General features: G+C 52.6%; 1 protein-coding gene across 1 annotated transcript in view; it reads right to left on the bottom strand.

Moving 5' to 3' along the window:
- Positions 1 to 787: 787 nt before the first annotated feature.
- MRRF (mitochondrial ribosome recycling factor) overlaps positions 788 to 19,303 on the bottom strand; it is a 49,967-nt gene continuing 31,451 nt past the window's right edge. The window contains exons 6-7 of the mRNA XM_028514313.2: positions 11,142 to 11,301; positions 788 to 3,365 (exon numbers count right to left, since the gene is read on the bottom strand). Coding sequence (XP_028370114.1) covers positions 3,288 to 3,365; positions 11,142 to 11,301 — 238 coding nt within the window. The 3' untranslated portion in view covers positions 788 to 3,287. The remainder of the gene's footprint in view (positions 3,366 to 11,141; positions 11,302 to 19,303) is intronic.

Genomic DNA, 19,303 nt, shown 5'->3' with positions numbered 1-19,303 from the left:
AACCCCCACAGGTGTTTTCAATCAGTGGCTCGAGGCTTTATTTTCCCTGTGCTGGGGCCCCAGGTTGCAGGGGCTATTTCACTCTCCAGGTGTTCCTCCCCATTTATCCGCATGAGAACATGGGACCCGCCGGCTCCAACCAGCCGCTGCCTTGCTGGGTCCGCCAGACGCTGCTTTGTGGTGAGTCCTCTCCACCCGGCTGCCCGCCTGGATGGATGTTTCTTCTTTAACTCCTTGGTTGTCAGACTTCCAGACAGTTCAATTTTCTGTCAGTTCTGGTTGTTTTCTGTTTTTAAATTGTTGTTGTCCTTCTCTTGGTTGTGCAAGGAGGCACAGTGTGTCTACCTAAGCCTCTATCTTGGTCAGAAGTCAGGGGTTCTTTCTTATTTAAAACACACACACACAAACTTTAAATAGAAACATCCTCTATGCATTTAAAATGGTTTTTAAAAAATATCACACAGAGGTAATAGTGAAGTAAGTTACGGTGCATCCAAATCGTGGAACACTACACTGCAATGAAAAAGAATAACTTGTGTCCACATGTTCACACACGGGCAGACAGATGGCTATGTTGTTGCATAAAGCCAAGCAAGCTTCAGAATAGGAACAGAATAGCTTTCCTCCCCACTTAAAAAAATTATATATGCAGAGAAAGGTCTGGAAGGCTATACTTCCAATTTTTAACATTCCAGTTTCTATAAATTCCAACACACACACACGTGCATGCCTATAGCAAAGGAAGAAGGTAACAAACTGGGGGGAAAAATCCCTGAATTCTCTCTGGCATGAGACTGTGAAAGCTGAGGAACTAAACAGAAGAGGTGGTGAATTCCTCTGGCAAGCGTGAGCACTTCCATACCCAGCTTTCTGCTTTGGACGAGATGGAGACGGAAGGAGGGGGAGAGAGGGGACACCAACGGCTCCAGGTCACTTGCTGCTCAGCACATCTGAAGAGGCAGTCTCGCTCCCGTCCCTGCCACACGGAGTCGCAGGGAAACTCTTTGATAAATGTCAACTGAAACAGAGCCATCAGCTGAAAGCCATTTGCTGAGCCGTCTGACGGCCCTGGGCCTGAGGTTTTCCTTTCTTCATTTATCATGATGCACGGCTTTGGCCAACATACACACGGGAGAGAAATTGTTGACATGTGGAGCCCAAGTACAGAAAATCTTTCAATTTCCCCCCCGTCTGCTCACCAAATAAGTTTTTGTTTATTTAAAGACTACAGAGGATTTGGCTGTTAAGAACCAAATGCCTTTGGAGTGGAGTTACAACATAATTTATCATTTCCTCTGTTTATTAAAAAATCCTGCATCTTAGAGAAGCACATTTGCAGTGAGTGGGGGATTCCAGCCACTCACGGAAGACTTGCAGGGCCCTGGCCATGTGGTTTGCCCCCTAAAAGGCGCCTCGATTGCTCTTTCTGACCCTGTTCTTCCTTCAGCTGACTTCCAGTCGTGTGACGGCTGCTCAGGGCTGGGGAACAGGGTACAGGTGAGCAGGGCAGGACATGGGGTCAGCTTCTTCCACCTTCGCCCTAACCTTGCCCTTGAGTCCCCACTGGCCACCACACAGGGCCGTGCAGGCTGCTCCACCAGTGCAAGCAGAGGGCGAAGTGCACCCCTACTCCCTCCAGGAACGGAGCCCCAGAGGAGACAGACGCCAGACATCGGAGAAGCTGGATGCTGCTTCAAAGGATCATGGCCGGGCCCTGCTGCTGCCGGAGTGGGTACCGTTCTAAAGGCAGACGCTTGGCAGATGGGGATGGACTTCTTACCTTCCACCCAGGACATTACGAAGAGCACGTTGGTCCGGTGCCCCATGCACCCTCAAAGACAGGGGTCACGTCTTGCCCGTTTCTGTATTCCCAGCGTGCAGCACCATACCTGGCACAGAACTGGGGCCCCCTGAATGTCTGTGGAGGCGGTGGGACGCGGCGGGTGGAGCACACGCAGTGGGTCAGGCCTCAGCCTGACTCTGGCTCTGCCGCGTGCTGGCTGCGGAACCCTGGGCAGGAGGCCGCACCTCGCTGAGTGCTTCCCGCTCTGTGCAAGGAGGCTGCCCATCAAGAGTGACGCCCTCTTACTGACTTCGCTGCTTTGGGCAAACGACCTAATACTGTTAGGTCTCAGTTTTCCTATTTGTAAAATGGACTTAATACACACCTTGCAAGTGTACTGGGAAGATAGAAAATATTGCCTAGGATTATTTCTAGCTCATCATGGCTATATTATCAATGAATGAATGAATGATTAAAAGAAAAATTATCAGGGGGAAAAAACTAACTTCACCCAGTACCCAAAGATGAGCCACAATACACCACTTGCCTGCTACCGACAGGCAGACCCTGGGGGAAAGGTGTCTCATTGCCAAGGACATATCAAGGACAGAGCAAGAGCGGAAAATGGCAGAGTAGTGTTAAGACTGGAAAGGAAGGAAAAGTCAGCATTTGTTGTGCAAATGTTATGCATCATTCATTCGTAACTGAGTGCCTACCGCGTTTCAGGCATTATGTCAAGTTCTGAGGATGCGGAAAATACACAGACTAATTGTCAAAAAGAACAATTAAGGTGCAGATGAGAACAGCAGACAGCATATGACAGGCGATAAGAGCAGGGGTCCGCAGCCAGCGGAAAAGGGAGACTCCGAGGGAGCGCTGGCCCAGCTGCGCCGTGCAGGCGGAGCACGGCCGGCCAGGTGAGGCGTGGAGGCAGGGTCCAGGCCGCGGAAAGGGTGTGAGCACAGGCCGCTCAGAGGGCAGAGCGTTGTTCTGGCTGCTTTACACGCAGGTCCTCGGGAGTCGTTAACCCAAACTGACTCAATCATTTCCTTTGTGGTTGTTATTCTTTCCAACTCATTTTCTCTTTATTGTTTGGTGAAGATCAGCCTCTATCAAAGCCACCCAGTGACAGGTGAAGGCCCACACCAGCCCAAGCAGAGCGTAACGCTGGGGACAGGGCCCAACTGATTGTTTGAAAAGGAGGCTCCTGGGACAGCAGTCAGCGCCGCGCCTGCCAGAGGCCCCAGGCGTCTGGCGGTGTCACGGTCAAGGCAGACGCCCTGCCCTGGGTGAAGGCCGTCTGTCTGTCAGCCACAGACCTTCTCCAGAGGCCCACCCATGCCAAGGGCCCAGAGGAGAGCGGCTGGAGGGGGGGCAGCAGGAAGGGGATAAACGAGTCCGGGTGGGTCTCCCCCTGGAAGGCGGGGCCCCAGGAGGACTGACAAGGACATGGTGACGGCCATCTGTCACCCAGGGGAGCCACCAGAGACGCCCCGGTGGACTGTCATCCGAGGAGTTCCTTGGTCTTCACCGCCAGGTGCCTGTCCAGCTCTGCGACCGTGTCGTCGGCCATTTGGCTGATCTGTGAAAACACAGAGGGAGACGGCCTGATAAACCGGGCTGGAGAGGGTGGGGGGGGAATATTCCGGAACCAGGGAAAGGTTGTCTGGGGAAGGATGACAGCGGCAGAAGCTCACACCCATCGAGTCCCGGCAGCCACCCCGAAACACACTGCTACTATCCCCATTTCACAGGCGAGGGCACTGAGGCGGTCGGACCACCTGTTCCAGATACACGACAAGAAAGCAGCGAGAACCCAAATTAATCCTGGGTAGTCTGACTTCCCAGCCCCGAGTTCTTAACTTTCAGTCTGGAGTACAGAGAAGCCAGCCTTGTGGGACCTTCACGAACTTCTAGAATTCCCTGCACCTCACACACTCTGCTGTCTGTTGAGGAGAATATTAAGATCCCAATAGTTAAGCAGGAAAAAAGTCTTGAAAAAAGATGAAGTACATCTGGTTAACAAACATGGAAAATTCAATAAACACTGAAGAAATGGAAATTCAAACAAGACATAATTCAGTCATCATAGTTAACAAAATTTGATGTTGTGGTTTTTAATTACAATATTCAGTGCCAGGAAGCCACGGTGAAATGGGTGAGTTCACAGATCGTCACAGGCATTCGGGCTGAGGCCAACGTTCGTGCCATTTTTAACCCCGAATTCTCTCAACGGGAAACTACCACACGAGGGGGGTCTGAAAAAAAAATCTAACTTCTATATACAAAGACATTCATCTAAGCTTTACTTGTAATAATGAAAAATCAGAAAATCTAAAATGAAAGAATGGGTAAGTAGCTGGATACATGTAGACATTAAAAAGGGTGAAGATTATCCATTTCTCATGGAGAGGGTATAAATCTGAATAACATTCCAGTACGCGTTTCTGAGACGTTTGAAGGTTTGACTGTTTTATAACAAGCAGGGGCTGCTTTTGTAGTCATCAAAAAAGAACGCTTCAAGGCATTATTTATAATATCATGGAAACATGCTTATGTCACCCCTGAATTAAAGGAAAAGCAGCATATAAAATTGTGTATATGTATACATAGCAGAAACAATCTCAAATATGTAAAAAGTTATGCACATTTTTAAGGCTAGGAAGAAACCTGTCAAAATATTAATAGTGATTAGCGTTCAGTGACGGGAAGATGGCTAATCTATTATTCATGGGGTATCTGTCACATCCAGCAGAAGACCCAGTACGTAGCAAATGCTCAGGGAATATTTACTAAAGGGATGATTATGAAAGTTCTCTGTGCTTTTCTGTATTTCCTGCAATACACCCGCACCCCCCGAGGGTGAAAAACTCAGTCCGGTTTTCAGTATGCGGCAGTCTCCCTCCCACGTCTCCCGGGGCTGAGGCAGGAGGCCTGGGGCAGGAAGCCCTGAAGGGGCAGCCCGGTGCCCGGGATCTGTGTTCAGCAGCACAGCAGCTGTCTGACATCTTAGTTACATCTTCATTTGCGGACCACAGGCCTTGGCCAGGCACTGAGAAATAGATGCACGGGAAAGAGTAGGAACTAAAAAGGATGTGAAGCAGTTGGCCCCAGGCACGGAGACAGCCAGGCTCCCGCTGGAGCAGCAGCTGCACATGTTTTAGCTGGAAGAGCACAGCTCCCGGGTTGCTAGGCCCTCGGGAAGAGCCACGGGGCTCAGCGTGGCAGCGCGGCCCCTCCCCACTCAGCCGCCACCGCAGACCCTAGCGATGCTTCTTTCGCCCCCACCTGGGCAGCCTGCCTTGCATGGGGCTTGGCGTGGTGCCCAGCAGCCTTCCAGGCTGGGACAGCCAGGAGCGCAGGCTGCAAGCCTCCTCTGGAAGGCGGCGTCTGGGGACAGAGACGGGGACCGGAGGGAGGACGAGTACCAAGGGTTAAATTCTCAGTGAGGTGGCCGTGTACAGACCCTTTCCCCACTTGGCGTCTCAGTCTCCTCATCTACCAAATGGGGAGGCTCGTCCCCGGGCTCAGAGATTAGCTGGAGGTTAACAAAGTCATGAATATGCAAGCATGTTTCAAATTGGTTATTTGCTATGCAAATGTGCATGCATTACTCTGATTTTTACTATCGCTTCCTGACATCTTTTCAAATTAATTAATTAATGAAAATATTTACTATTACCATATTTTTCTACCACAATATTTTTCCCATAATATTTTCTACCACATTACAGGCACAAAGTGCCCTTGGGGACAGTCTGCCAGCAATGTCGTCTTTCCATCTTTGTCAGATTTTGTACAACAATGATCAGCACCAGTGACAGGGACACCCACAGCATCTCCCATCACTACACGCCACACACAGGCTGAAACACGCATTATTTCACATAATCCTCAGAACATGTGAAACACCACCACCATCTAATGTATCACGGATCTTAATCGCTTTGCCTGACGGGTGCACGGGAGCTCACACGACGCCAGAGGGTTGTGTCCTCTGCTGCTTCGTGCAAATCCAACAACCTCACATAACCCCTGTGAGGCAGCGAGCAGGCATTATCCTCATCCGACAGAGGACTAAACCAAAGCATAAAATGTTACCTAACCTGCTCAAAGTCACCGAAAAAGTCAGTGGTGTGGCTGAGCCAGGACCTCTGCCAGTGTGGTGCCGCCCCCCCACCCCTCAGGAGCCCCCTATGCCTGGCCTCGGCCATCCTGCCTCCTCTCAGGCCTGCTGGGTTGGGGTCAGGGTCAGGCTCAGGCTCAGGCTCAGGCTCAGGGGCAGGGGCAGGGGCAGGGGCAGGCTGGCTAACACAGAGGGCCCCAGTCCCGCATTCAGACTCACAGGTGAGGAGAAGGAAGCGGGCTGGGCCAACAGACAAAGGACTGCTGAGGACCAGCGACCACACCGGCCACGTTTCGGCAGGCTGTGTGATCTGGTCCTCTCACCAATCCGGTGAGACGGGCGTCACTGCTCCCACGTTACCGTGAGGAGCCAGAGGCTCAGACAGGTGAAGCCATCTGCTGACCTTAAGAGCTGACAAGCGGAAGAGCCACTCTGACTCCGAAGCAAGAGCCCTTTGCATGACAGTATGCTGCCCCATAAAGACTGTGCCACCTCCACCGCCACCAATCATCATCATCATCATCATCATCACCACCACCACCACCACATTTGCTCCTTACAAGCTCAGGAAAATGAAAGCAGAGGGAGGAAAAGGGGAGGCGGGAGCCCACAGTACACCCCCGGGACAGGTCTGGGTAGCCAGTGGTCCTTCCGGAGGCCTGGCTCAGAACACCCACGGCGCCACTGGGTGCTGCTGCGCCGGCCTCGCCGCGTCCAGCTGCCTGCCCGTCTGCTGGGAGCCTTCCCTTCCTGCAGCCCCTAGCACCCAGCTCCACTTCAGAGCAGTTGGGCTTCTCAGGGAAAGGCAGCAGTGAAAGGATCTTGGCCAGATTTACTGGTGGTTTCTGCCAAGTGCTTTAATGTTCTGCAGGCCCATTTATAGCGAACTGAAGCGAAGGTGAAACAGCAGGCTGACAGATGTCAGGGCCCCGAGTGGGGAGACCCTGGTCCCCCTGCAGCAGAGCGGCCCGCCTGGGGGTGGGGAGGCTGGGGGGGGGGAGGGCCTGGGAGTCAGACAGGACTGCAGAGACAGAACCTACCACAGCGTCACTTCCTTCTCTTACCCCAAAGACGCAACGTTTTTATCATACAATTTTGAAAAATCTGACCTTAAGACATTTGGAAATCTTTTTTAAGAAATTAAGTAAATCTCACAAAGATTAAAATTTAAATTGTCCATAATCCCATTACTTGAAATAGGCACTGTGAACATTTAAGTGAATAAGCTGCCAACCTTCTTTGTGTACATGAAACTCTTCATTGTAAAAGTGAAATCATATTATAAATACCATTATGCAATCTACCTTTAAAAAATAAATTCCAAGAAAGTACCATATCTGTAAAATATTTTTATAATTGTTTATAGATTCCTGTAAACAAATGAAAGCAACTTATTTTCCCACTGTTAAAAATTTAGATAGTTTCCAATTTTATACCTTTATACAGAATCAACAGACACTTCAATAGATACGAGTTTTGACAATTTTGGGGGGTAAATTCCTAAGTCACTGAATCAGAAATGTATGGATTTTGGTATATATTGCCCTATTATCCTCAAGAAAAATTGTATGGATTTATACAAAGAATAACTTCATCTTTCCTGTGGCGTGTGGAAGTAAAAGCAGTACTTCTAACACAAGCAACAATTTAAGCTCACAGGAAAAACTTTAGGTTCAAATGTTAGGGATAAGAAAAGCCAAAACGTTTTAAAAATACACATATTCTAAAAACCCGTGAATGATTTAGGCAGCACGTACCAAAAACCTTAAAAGCACGCATCCCCTTTGCACTGCAATTTCACCCCTGGGACTGTGTGCTAGGGAAACCATCTCAACAAAGATGCGTGCATAAAAATATTCATTGAAACCTTGTTCACAGTAACAAAACGTTTAAACAAACGAAATGTCCAGAAAGGGGGCTCGTGAAAGTGAATGGTGCTCTGACCACAGACGGAGCGTTCCGCAGCCATCAGAAATGGCTGTTTACAAAGAGTTTTTCGAGACATGAGAAAATGCTAATGGCTTTAATGCTGAACAGAAAATAAAAAGCCGAATACAAATTGTATGTACAGTACATGTTCTCAATCATGTTTAAAACCATGCAGTTTAAAAAAGGAGGGGAATAAAGGAAAATTCCAAAATGTCAAGAGCTTTGCTCTAGCATGCAATATGGGATTATGGGGTGAATTTTTTCCCCCTTTTTTTTTAAAAACAGTCTTCTGAACTCTATATTTTTTACAATGAGCATATAATACTTTGCTAATCAGGAACAAAGTAAACAAACAAATTTTTAAAACTGCGTGATAAAGCAACAATCAGACCCTGCATGTTTATTTAAATAAAAACACACTTCAAAACCACCAGGTCTGTGCTGCCTACCAGGAAAAGAGGACAAGATGAAGTGTGTTCAAGACTGTCTCCCGGATATTTCCTTACTCGAACTTCAACCACATGAGAATAAATAGTTATTATCAATAACAGTAAGAACTAATAAATGATAATATCTTACATAATATTGTTGAATGCATATAGTGTGATCTTTTTCCTGTAATACTGCATATATACTCACAGATAACCTGAATGTTAATAATGGTCATCTCTGGGTGATGAAATTTCTTTTACTTTGTTTTTTAAAAATTTACACTAAACATGGATTGGTTTAGTATCACAAAAAATGAATACAGCGACTTTCACTTTGACAAATATTAATGAACAGTAACAAGCACTGAATGAAAAGTCTAATCTGAGAGGAAGCTGACAAGCCAGGTGCTAACAAGTGACGGTGTCCAGCCCGGTCTTGGTCTAGCAGGCTGCATGCGAGGGCTGGCTACCCATCATCCTTCCTTTTCCCATGGGCGTGGGCCCTGGGCCCTGAGGCAGATGCGCAGACTTGCTGAGTGAGGAGTGGTGGAAGGCCCTGAGGCCACAGACTCACCGCCACCGCCAAGCAACTGAGAACCCCCGGGGAGATGGACAAGGCCCCCCCCCCCCCCCCCCCCCCCCAGTGCTGGGCCAGGGCCCCAACTCTCCTGAGCCCTGATCTGGGCTCTGAACCTCTTTCAGCTAAGGTGGGGCAAGAGGAGATCACAAAGATGGCAAGAAGGGAGCTTTGCGGGTCTGGGTGTCAGGCGACGGTGCTTCTAGCAGCCCCTGGGTAGCCAGTCGTCCTTCCGGAGGCCTGGCTCAGAACACCCACGGCGCCACTGGGGTGCTGCTGCGCTGGCCTCGCCGCGTCCAGCCGCCTGCCCGTCTGCTGGGACCCTTCCCTCCCTGCAGCCCCAGCACCCAGCTCCACTTCAGAGCAGTTCGGGGCAGGGCAACCCTTCAGGGTAGGCATCACAAGTCCCTTTTCACAGAGGAAAGACTCTGAGGAGTCCAGTAACTTCCCCCAGGCCTCAGGACATCGGCGACAGAGCAACCTCTCTCTAACTCTGGTGCCCTTCCACACCTTCCATGTCTGCTTTTGCAGAATTGGCTAGGCAACTTTTTAAGAATACACATTCCTAGGTGGACCTGTGGAATCAAAAATGCAGGAGCAGGGCCCAGGAATCCATCTAAAATCTCTCCTGGGTGACTGTTTGGCCTGGCCTATGACCAGCATTCCGCCTGCTGGCCCAGGGCCGGGGCAGCAGCTGATCACTCTATGGCCTGCTCCAGACGTCCTCGCCTTCCCCTCCTTCCCCCTTCGCCCCCCGTGCTGCTCACGCACCTGTTCTGTCTCACTGAAATGATGCTTTCACTGTTGATGGGCTGGCCTTGGGTGAGCACTCCTTAGCACACTCAGCATCTTCAGTTCTGTCTTCTGAATACTGGTCAGTTCATCTCCCGGCCTTACCTCCCCTCGTACTGCTGAGGTTCAGCCACCAAGGCTTCCCGGGTGGGTTTCTGCAGCAGCCTCCCTGCCTCCAGGCTTGCCCTGCAGGCCGATTTCCCATCAGCAACCAGAGTCGTTTTTCACAAACACAGATATGATCTGCCCACTGTCTGGGAAACGTACTTCAAGGGAGTTACTCCAAAAATGCAGACCCCTAGGCCCTACTTCAGACTCACTGACTCAATCTCTGGGAGCAGGGTCCCAGAAACCTGTATTTTTATAAGATCCTCAAGTGAGTATGATGCTGTGGTAGATTAGATTATTGTTCAAAAAATATTCACTCCCTCCTCCGGGCCTCCATGCAGAGAAATACTTCCCTGCCCAGTGCCAACGGGCTAGGGCCTGTGTGATTTCCTTGGCCAATGGGACGAGACAGGAACAGGTGCTTAAAGAGGCACTTGAGTGGTTGGGGTCATGCCCCTGGTGCCTACAGCCGCCACGCAAAGATGCCCTGGGAAGCCTGCTGACTCCAGAAGACGGACAGATACGTAAAGCCGACTGAAGCCCAATCAAAGATACGGAGCCAAGCCCACTGAACCCAACATACAACAGCCACATCCCGGCTGACCTCCAGCTGTGAGCACAAGAACGAACGCTTAGCGTTGCAGATCGCCGAGTTTCGCGATGGGGTGTCGTGCAGCACTCCTGCGGCCGTGGGTGACTGACAGGCGCAGCCAACGTGGGGACGTCTGGCCGTGGTGAAGGGCAAACTCCGAGACCCGGACACGAGGCCTTCTACACGAGCCAGTGGCTGGCCTCGTCTCTCCGTTCCCCAGGCTCAGCCGGGGTCCCCGACTCTCTCGCCGGACAGCGTTCTCCGACACCACCACACCCCCGTGCGTGTGGCCTGCCTTCCCCGTCCCTCCCCGCTTCGCCCCAGCAGCTCCTTTAAGACAGGTATGAGCCCCACCACTCCGCACACCAGAGTTCTCGCTTCTTGGCACCCAGACAGCCAGACACAGACAGGAGCGCGGTGGCGCACAGGCTCTGAAATGCGCCCGCCTGCGTCTGGGTCCCGTCTGTGCCCTTTGCCAGCAGGGTGGCTTTGGACAAGCTGTCCAGCTTCTCTGAGCCTGTCTCCTCACTGCCTCCGCCTCACAGCTGTTTGTGGCAACGAGAGTAAATGAAGTGATGTGATGTGTCCGGCGCAGCCTGGTGCACGGTGGGAGACCCACAGACCTCCTCCCGCTCCCCACGCCCGGGGCCCCACAGAGGGCGAGGCCCAGGCCGGAGACCCAGCCAACGGGAACCATATCGGCGAAAGACCCGGGGGCCTGCGTCTTCATTTCCTCACTTCAGACGTGAACGGGAGATTCCCCGGATCAGAGACACAGGCGTTTCGTCTGCTGGGAACAGTACCTGTTTTTCTATGAGTCGAATGGTGTCCTCCGAGGCCTTGTCCTTCGACTTCTTCAGCTTATTCATCGCGTTGCTGCGGACCTTCCGTAAAGACTCTTTGGCCTTGTTGGTGTTCTGTTTGGCCAGTTTCACCAGCATCTCCCTGTGCTCCCTGGTGACCCTGAGAAAAGACAAAGGAGCGGTCAATAAAACTGTCTGGTACATTAACTGCTAGCCAAGAATGTAACAGCACGCTGTCCATTAGCTCAGCAGTCTGCAACCTCACTCTGACAGCAGATGAGCCTTGAGTTCCCGACACAGGCCCACAGAGTGCTGGGGCGGAGGGCAGTCAGTCCCTGGTGAGCGAGCTGGGAGGGGCCAGGAAGAGCACTGGTAAAACCGCGAGCCAGGGGGGCGAGGCAGACAGAGGGCCGAGTCCCAGCCGTGCCACTCGCGAGAAGCCTCGTGGTGTGTCCGGCTTCCTCTCCTCAGAGTCCCGTCGTCATGATGGGCACTGTGGGTGCCTGTCTCAGGCGGTGGTGTGAAGATGACAGAGATGACGCACGTGGTGGTTGGCACTGACCCTGGGCACATCATCTCCAAATCTCTAAGGCCCCCAAACCAATAAGAAGCACCTTCAGAATCTTAACTATCATTATACCAAATGACTTGAGAATCACCCCAGAACTGAGCAAGATACGACACGAGTCCCAACGTGACACATGAGAGCCCACGCACCGGTGACCTCCACACAGGGCCCCTGAGAGCGTCTGGCACATCAGGAGAGCCTCACGAATGCCTGTTACATTTATGGTCAGCATCCTCACCGTAACAACAGTGCGCACACAGAGGGCCTGCTCCGTCAGCCACTAGGGCGGGCACGTCACATGCTGACCCTTGCAACAACTGTGGGGGGGGTGCGGTTTTTACTGTTCCTATTTTACGTTAATCAGCACAACAGCCCAGCACAGCATGCCAACAGGTGTGTCCTTCATTTCTTCATCATGTACACACTGCGGTCTGCCACTTGTCACAACCAGTGCTGGGCACAGCGGGCACAAGGACGAACGTGACAGACCTTTGTCCTGCTCTTCGAGCTCAGCTGGAAAGAGCGGTCGGTAAGGAGAAGGTGCCACTGGAGAGTGAGAAGAGCTGTGGGCGGGGATGTGGGGAAGCACCAGGCACGGGGAGCAGCCCGGCTGCCTCACCGGTTTCTGTCCGAGTTGGGGGAGTGGCAGTGAGGGAAGGCCCTCCTAGAGAACTAGTATCTAAATGCGGACGTTGTTGGGTCTGCTCCCTGGTATTCTGGTCCTCATGCCTTCCAGGAGGAATGCATTTCCCATCCGGTCTGAAGTTCGGTGTCGCCTCAGGGCAGGAGCTTGAAGAGCCAGTGTGAGCTCCACCACACCAGGCTCCACTGGCCACAGTGAGGGGATGTGGACCGTCCATCAGCTGGGGTCGCAGAGGATCATGAACAGTGTCCACCATGCAGAACAAGCAAGAGCTAAGTTTAGGTTGTGTGAGCCACGGAGGTCGGGGGGGGGGGGGGCAGGGCTGCTTGTTACGCCAGCAGAGCCCATCCGATCCTGACTGACAGACAGCGCCGGGGCCTGCAGAGTGGGTACGAGCTGCCGGCACTGGCCCGGCAGAGGGAGACTCCGTGGGGAAACACGCAGGTGGAAAGGCTCTGAGCCTCGGAGACCTCGTTCCACCGGAGGAACTGACTGGAGCGCAGGCGACACAGGAGAGAGTGACAGCACAAGAGGCTGGAGATCGTGTCGTGGAGGCTCTCCTAAGTTCATGAACTCTATTTCACAGGTGAAAAAGTGAGACCCCAAGAAGTCTGGTGTCTTACACAAAGTCAAACCCGGGCTGCCCTGTTTCAAAAGCTAACGGTCCCAGTGTGACCAACGTCCTCTGTCCCTGGGTCTCGAGACGACAATATTCTGAGCACCTAGCTCCTGACCCTCAAATTGGTCGTTCTCAGTACGGACAATCCCCAGTCGTGGGCCCACGTTCCACGTGAATCGGTGGCAGGCAGGTGTTAGAGACTCAGTGGCATCCACCTGGCATTTGTTCCCTGATAGGATGAGAAGAAAACTTAAAAAATCTGAGAAAGAATACGCTCTGAAGACCAAGTAGACAGCTGTGTTATAAGGAGATTTTTCTGGATTCAGCTAACTGAAGGTATTCTCAAAATAAAAATGACCCTGATCGCTACCACGGGTAAGCCATGCTGTGCCAGGCGAGCGCTTTACGTGCATCACCTTACCGATCCTCACCATGGCCCTTCAAACGGGATTCCCACGCCCCCATTCTGCCGGGAGGAAACTGAGGCACTCGGAGGTTCAACAACATGCCCGTGGGCTTGAGCGGCAGAACGGGATTCAAATCCAGACCCTTCTGGCCCGGATTCTTCCCACGGCTCTGTGCTGCCCGCGCCCAGTCGTCCATTTCCCATAAATCACGCACTGCTGCCATTCCTCCTGCTTCCAGGCGGAAGGTTTTTCAAAGTCAGTAACATGAAGCTTAGGGCTGAAAAGGACAAAACCACCATGTCAGGAGTTTAGGGATTTGGATCAGATCTTGTTACTTTTATGGTTTTTAATTCATTGAACAAAAATCATGCTGACATGTTTAGGTCTCTTTTTTGTTCTGCCAAAGCATATGTCAGTATGAGGAAGGAACAGGAAAATTAAAACTTGATCCACTGATTCAAAAAACCTAATCCTGCTGAAATACTAGGAGGGGCAGAAAATAAATGAATCTAGGTCTGTAGGAAACCTCTGAAACTCCCTAACAAGGAGTATTCCAATCTTGTATTTCATATATAATTTGAAATGCGTAGGTATCCTACTGTTTAGACAATCTTTAATAAAAAAAAGTTTTAATCTAATCAGCGTCCTTTTTACTACATTGTTTTATTTATATTTTACATGAAGAAAAAAAATCCATACATTTAACACACATAAATTGGTGCTCAAAAAAAGTCTTCAGACTAAAAGGCAGTATAAAGAAAACAAAGTCACAATACACGTCACGTGGCCTTAATAAGGTGCATTTTGTATTTATTAACATAAATGGGGCATCACCACGCTGTTAACACCAGCCCGTTTGCACACACAACAGCGCCCACTTAGAGATGCCGGCAGAAACACCCCAGTTTCAGGGGGCAGGTATGGAGGCGCCATCCAGGAAATGGAGCGGGCGCACAGTGCGGAGGGGAGCCGGGGGCGGGCGGGGGGGAGCACGCACGACGGCGGTGGGCCTACCACTGGAAGCGGCCCCGGGCTGCAGGGCGCCTACACTGCGAGGCCAGGAGCAGCGAGGGGGTGGGAAGGCAGAGGTTCTGAAGCCCAACGGTCCCGTTTCCTTCCTGCATCCACCGCACAGACACTGACTGTGCTTGGGCCGGCTGCTCAGTCCTCCCTGAGCCTCCGTTTCCTCATCACCAAGGTGAAGCTATCAAAAACGCCTTCGTATCCTACGGTCTTGGGGGAAGCAGTCACGGCATGTATAGAGTACCCATAAAGACAGCAGCGTATAGTAGCCTTGAGTAAATGATAGCATTTATGAATGTTTTAATCAAACACACTTAATTGCTTTCTCATGAAACAAGGCACATCTGTTTTAGAAAAGAAACATACTATATTATGGAACTATTTTAATGCCTTTCCAAACCAGTGATTAATACGTCCGATCGGCTCCGTCTTGCATTCGTTGGGTCCTGTGAGTGTGCACTCATTTGTATCCCAGGCTCCTGGACTCGGCCAGCTGGTTCTGAGCGCTCGCTCCGTGCCTGGCGTGCGCTGGGTCAGCGAGTGTAGGCTGTAGCCCGTGCTTTCCGTGCCAGACCCTGGGCCGGGCTGAGGAGCTCCAGAGAGGAGGCAGGCCTGAGTGAGCCACCTTCTGCAGGGACTCAGTCCAGTGGTGGAGACGGACTGTCAACCACTGCCTGGAACGTGGCTGACAGCTGCTAGGACAGAGGGACAGCCGCTCTGTGGAGGGGGCACGCTGCACGTTCAGCTCATACTGCCTTGGGATTTGGAAAGCGCCTAAGAGATGCAGAGAAACTTGCCAGCCACAGAAGAAAGGAAAGGGCAGCACCGTGAGAAATACAACCGCAGGAGGGCATGAGACTTCAAAGGGTGCATCAGGGCCAAATCTGTTCTGGAGGCGGAGCTTTCAAACTCTCCTTTAGCCACAAAGCCCTTGTTTCAGAGAAAACCAAAGCGGATACAATGAGAGCAGTTCCATGACCGAGGAAAAGGGCACTAGGGCTGGGGGCGGCCTAGGAAGCTTAGCTCCACCCCCACTACCCTGAGCCACCACTTACTGGCTGAGGGACCTTCAGCAAACTATTTAAACTCTCTGAGTTTTGCCCTGACTGCTGTGGTTCGGTTGGTTGGGTGTCCTCCCACAAACCAAAAGGTCACCAGTTCAATTCCCAGTTGGGGCATGTGCCTGGGTTGCGGGTCCGGTCCCCTGTCGGGGCACATACGAGAGGCACCTGACCAATGTTTCTCTCTTACATTGGTGTTTCTCTCCCTCTCTCTCTCCCTCCCCTTCCCTCTCTAGAAATAAGTAAATAAAACCTTTAAAACAGCTTTCTGAGTTTTTGTCATGTCGTGTGGAAACAGAAATTGAAAACAAACAACGAAACAGCAGCTACCTCCCAGAGTTCCCGTGAGGACCAGCTGAGATGGTCCCTGGAAGCACACAGCGCGAAGCTCGGCGGAGGGGAAACGATCGGGGTGTGTGAGCTGCCTGTGCAGCAAGTGCCCTTCATGCCGCGGCAACCACGGAGGCGTCTTCCAGTGACGAAGAGTTTACTCATGGACGCTTTTTCCAACAGAGAAATGGTGGGGTGAACAATCTACGCTTCAGCAGGACGACTTTCTGCGACCTAATTTAATATCTCATGTACATTTTAAAACACAAATGCTCCCAGCATATAGCCCCGAAATTTCCTCTCTTTAGTGTTCACTTGTTCATCCAGTTTACAGTTTCATTCTACAGCTCTTTACTGGGCACCTGCTATGTGCCGGCCACCATGCCCGATACTAGGGATATGGCTTCAGACACGCTTGAGTTTACAGCATGGCAAGGAAGGCAATCGTGAAGCAAACGCATGCACAGTTCATCAGCACGTTGGGCCTAAGGGGCACATAGAGACATACAGAGTCCCATGAAAATAATTAGCAGCGAAAGGCAGTCCACAAGCTCTCCTTGCGGGACTCCAGGAACAAAGTGAGGAGATGAGAGTGACATTGGAGTTAGGACGAGGAAGAGTGGCAGGGCTAGGGGAGGATCCTCCCCACCAGACCTAACGGCCTCTGTGAGGCACTTTTCCAGGCAAGGAGGAGGGTCGTGCTCCTCAGAGACCCTCAGAGACTGGGAAAGGCAGCGTGGCCGCAGTGCAGAGCGCAGAAAGGAGACTGTCCCAAACGAGGAGGCTAGGGCGGCTGGCAAGGGCACGACTACACCCTCAGGCCCTTCAAGGTCATGCTGAGTCTTAGCAGATCCGTCGACGGATGAATGGGTGCACGATGTGGTGCACACACACAGAGGAGTAGCGTTCAGCCTTAAAAAGGGAGTTCTGACCCACGCCACAGCACGGCCAAGTCTGGAGACAGCATGCTGAGTGAGAGAAGCCCGATGCAGAAGGGCAGCTATTACATGACTCCACCCGTAGGAGGTTCCTGGAGGAGTCAGACTCACGCACACGGGAGGTGAAAGAGCAGGCGTCGAGAACGGGGCTCGGGGCATGGGGAGTTCTTGATTAATGGGCCCAGAGTTTCAGTTTCCCAACATGAGAACAGTCCTAGAGACTGGCTGTACAACGATGCGAATGTACTTAATTCCACTGAATGAGGCTCGTAAAAATGACCAGAACGGCAACATTTTTTACGTCTGTCTTACCACAGCTAAAACAGGGTGGGGGGAAGTGTCCCGGGGGACTGTCCCTAAGAACACGGAGAGTGTCGCGGCTGTCTGAGTGCAGCAGAGGAAACGGGATCAGGTCTGTGTTTCGTGAGGACAGCAGCACGGGGACAGACCTGAGTGCGGGGCACATGCCCGCCCAGGAGCCTCCAGGCTCCGGGCGCAGGGGAGCTCAGGGCCAGCCTGCAGCAGCGTCATGGCTGGGCGGTGAAGACGGCGGCCTTTTCCGGCTGGGGTCAGAGAACCTCCAAGCATCAGGCGGGGGTCTGGCTGAGCCAGCGGGGTCACGCTTTGTTTGTGCGGACTCCACCAGGCGGGTCTTCCCGTAACATCCTGGATGGGGCCTTCCTGCAGAATTCCTTGAGCACGTTCCCGTGAGCAGTAAGCCGAGGGCATGCCCCGCTGGCAACTCGCACAGCAGAGAACCCCACCGACTGGAAGGGTATTTCTTCCTATTGTTCGGCGAGACGGGGGCGCACGGACGAGGCCATCCGCCAGGTGTCTGCGACAGGAAGCCACGCGCAGCTTGGGCAGTTACTGTAAAAACCTGTTATAACACATCAGCACTCGCCTTCACAAGGATCTCTGGTCACTCAGACAAGACTTTGAAGGGTAGAGAGGACGTGCTTTAAAGCCAGAAGTCCCAGCTCTGCCACTTGTTAGCTTCGGCACTGTAAGCACGCCTTCCACTTCTCCAGCCTCAGTTTCCTCATGTACAAGTCGGGACTGAGAAAGTTACTGAGGGCGCAGGGGCAGGGATTACGTGAAATGACGGTGACAAGGGCTTGAGACCCTGCCAGCGTGTGTGCTCTGCAGAAGCTCAGTTCAGCATGGCTGCGCTCTTATTTTTAGCAGAATGCCCAGGACTTGGGGATACTAGGATGTGAGTGGTGAGGGAGAGGGCGAGCCACAGGATTTGGTCACTCGGAGCTTGGGCTGCTGAGTGGGCGGTGAGCACAGGGAAAGAACAGGGTCAGAGGGAGCAGCAGGCGGCAGGGGCAGCGGAGGCCGAGTTCTGCGACAGCAGCCTCAGGGGACAGGCCGAGGGAGGAGGCAGCTGCATTTCTGGGACTGCCCACCCAACGTGTCTCTGACAGCTCCAGGGACAGGAGGCTTGCCACCGCCCCACTGGGCTTCGGGGAGACACACCCCCCCAGCAGAAGCACCAGCCTGCAGTTGACAGCAGGCGCAGGCCTTGCCTTATTGTTTGCTGGTGGGCGCTGCCCAGCATCTTGGGGCCGAGAGCCTGAAGGAAATGTTTTTGTTTGTGTAGCCGAGCCAGACTTCCTGCGCTCCTAGGTGCACGATCCCCCACCTGCCCGCTCCTCATGCTCCACCCCCGCAGCGTGCCTCCGAAAGGACTTCTGCCACCAGCAGAACTTCAGTTCCCTCCGGGGACGCAACTGGCCGCCTGCCCACGAAGGACTGGCCTGTGCCCGAGGCCTGGCTAAGTCAGACACCCCACGCTGAAACGCGGCCCCGCGTGACAGAAGGATAACGCAGGTTGAACTCCAGACGCTCAGCTGAGTGACCTCGACTAAGTCGCTCATCTTCTCCTTCCTCGTCTCCCCAGCAGGAATGGACACCTGAGTCCGGGGACAAGTGAAGGCAACTCTCGCCTCAGCGCAACAGTTCAGGAAAAGAGCACAGGCGTGGGGACCATGGATCTGCAATCCCAGCTCTGCCTGCCACTTGCAGAGGACATGGGCGACTGCGGAAGTGACCTTCCCCTCTCTGAGTCCCAAAGAAGGACGTCTGGGGAGCCGTCTCTGAGCCAGGCTGCGGGGGTGGGAGGCCCAGAGCTGACACTAAGTGCTATGAAGAAAGCAAGACAGGGAAACAAGGAGAAACCTTATTGTCACAGTCAGGGCCCGTTTCTATCTGCCGGGACGACTGGTCCCCGTGTCACCGGCTCCCCTCCGATAACTGACACTTGCAGAGCTCTCTCCAGGGGCCAGGCCCTGAGCCAGCGCGCCCTGAGCATGTTAGCCAGGCACGTCTCCACAGCATTCCCAGAACGTCGGGGGCATTGTTACCTGGACCTCACGGGTTAGAAAAGGGAAGCTCAGACAGACCGAGGGGCCTGCCCAAGGCCGCACCAGCTCCCAGCAGACCTGGGGTTTGAGCCCAGGGCAGTCTGACTCTGGAGTTCCAGACTTCCCCGGTCAGTGCCAGCAAACCGAAGCGCTGTTCTCACTAGTGGTAGCAATGGGAACAGCAGTGCGCTCACACCACCAAGT

The sequence above is a fragment of the Phyllostomus discolor genome, chromosome 3 (assembly GCF_004126475.2).
Source record: "Phyllostomus discolor isolate MPI-MPIP mPhyDis1 chromosome 3, mPhyDis1.pri.v3, whole genome shotgun sequence".
NCBI classification, from domain to species: domain Eukaryota; kingdom Metazoa; phylum Chordata; class Mammalia; order Chiroptera; family Phyllostomidae; genus Phyllostomus; species Phyllostomus discolor.
The sequence above is the reverse complement of the archived record's forward strand: the minus strand, read 5'-3'. Positions and strand labels throughout refer to the sequence as shown.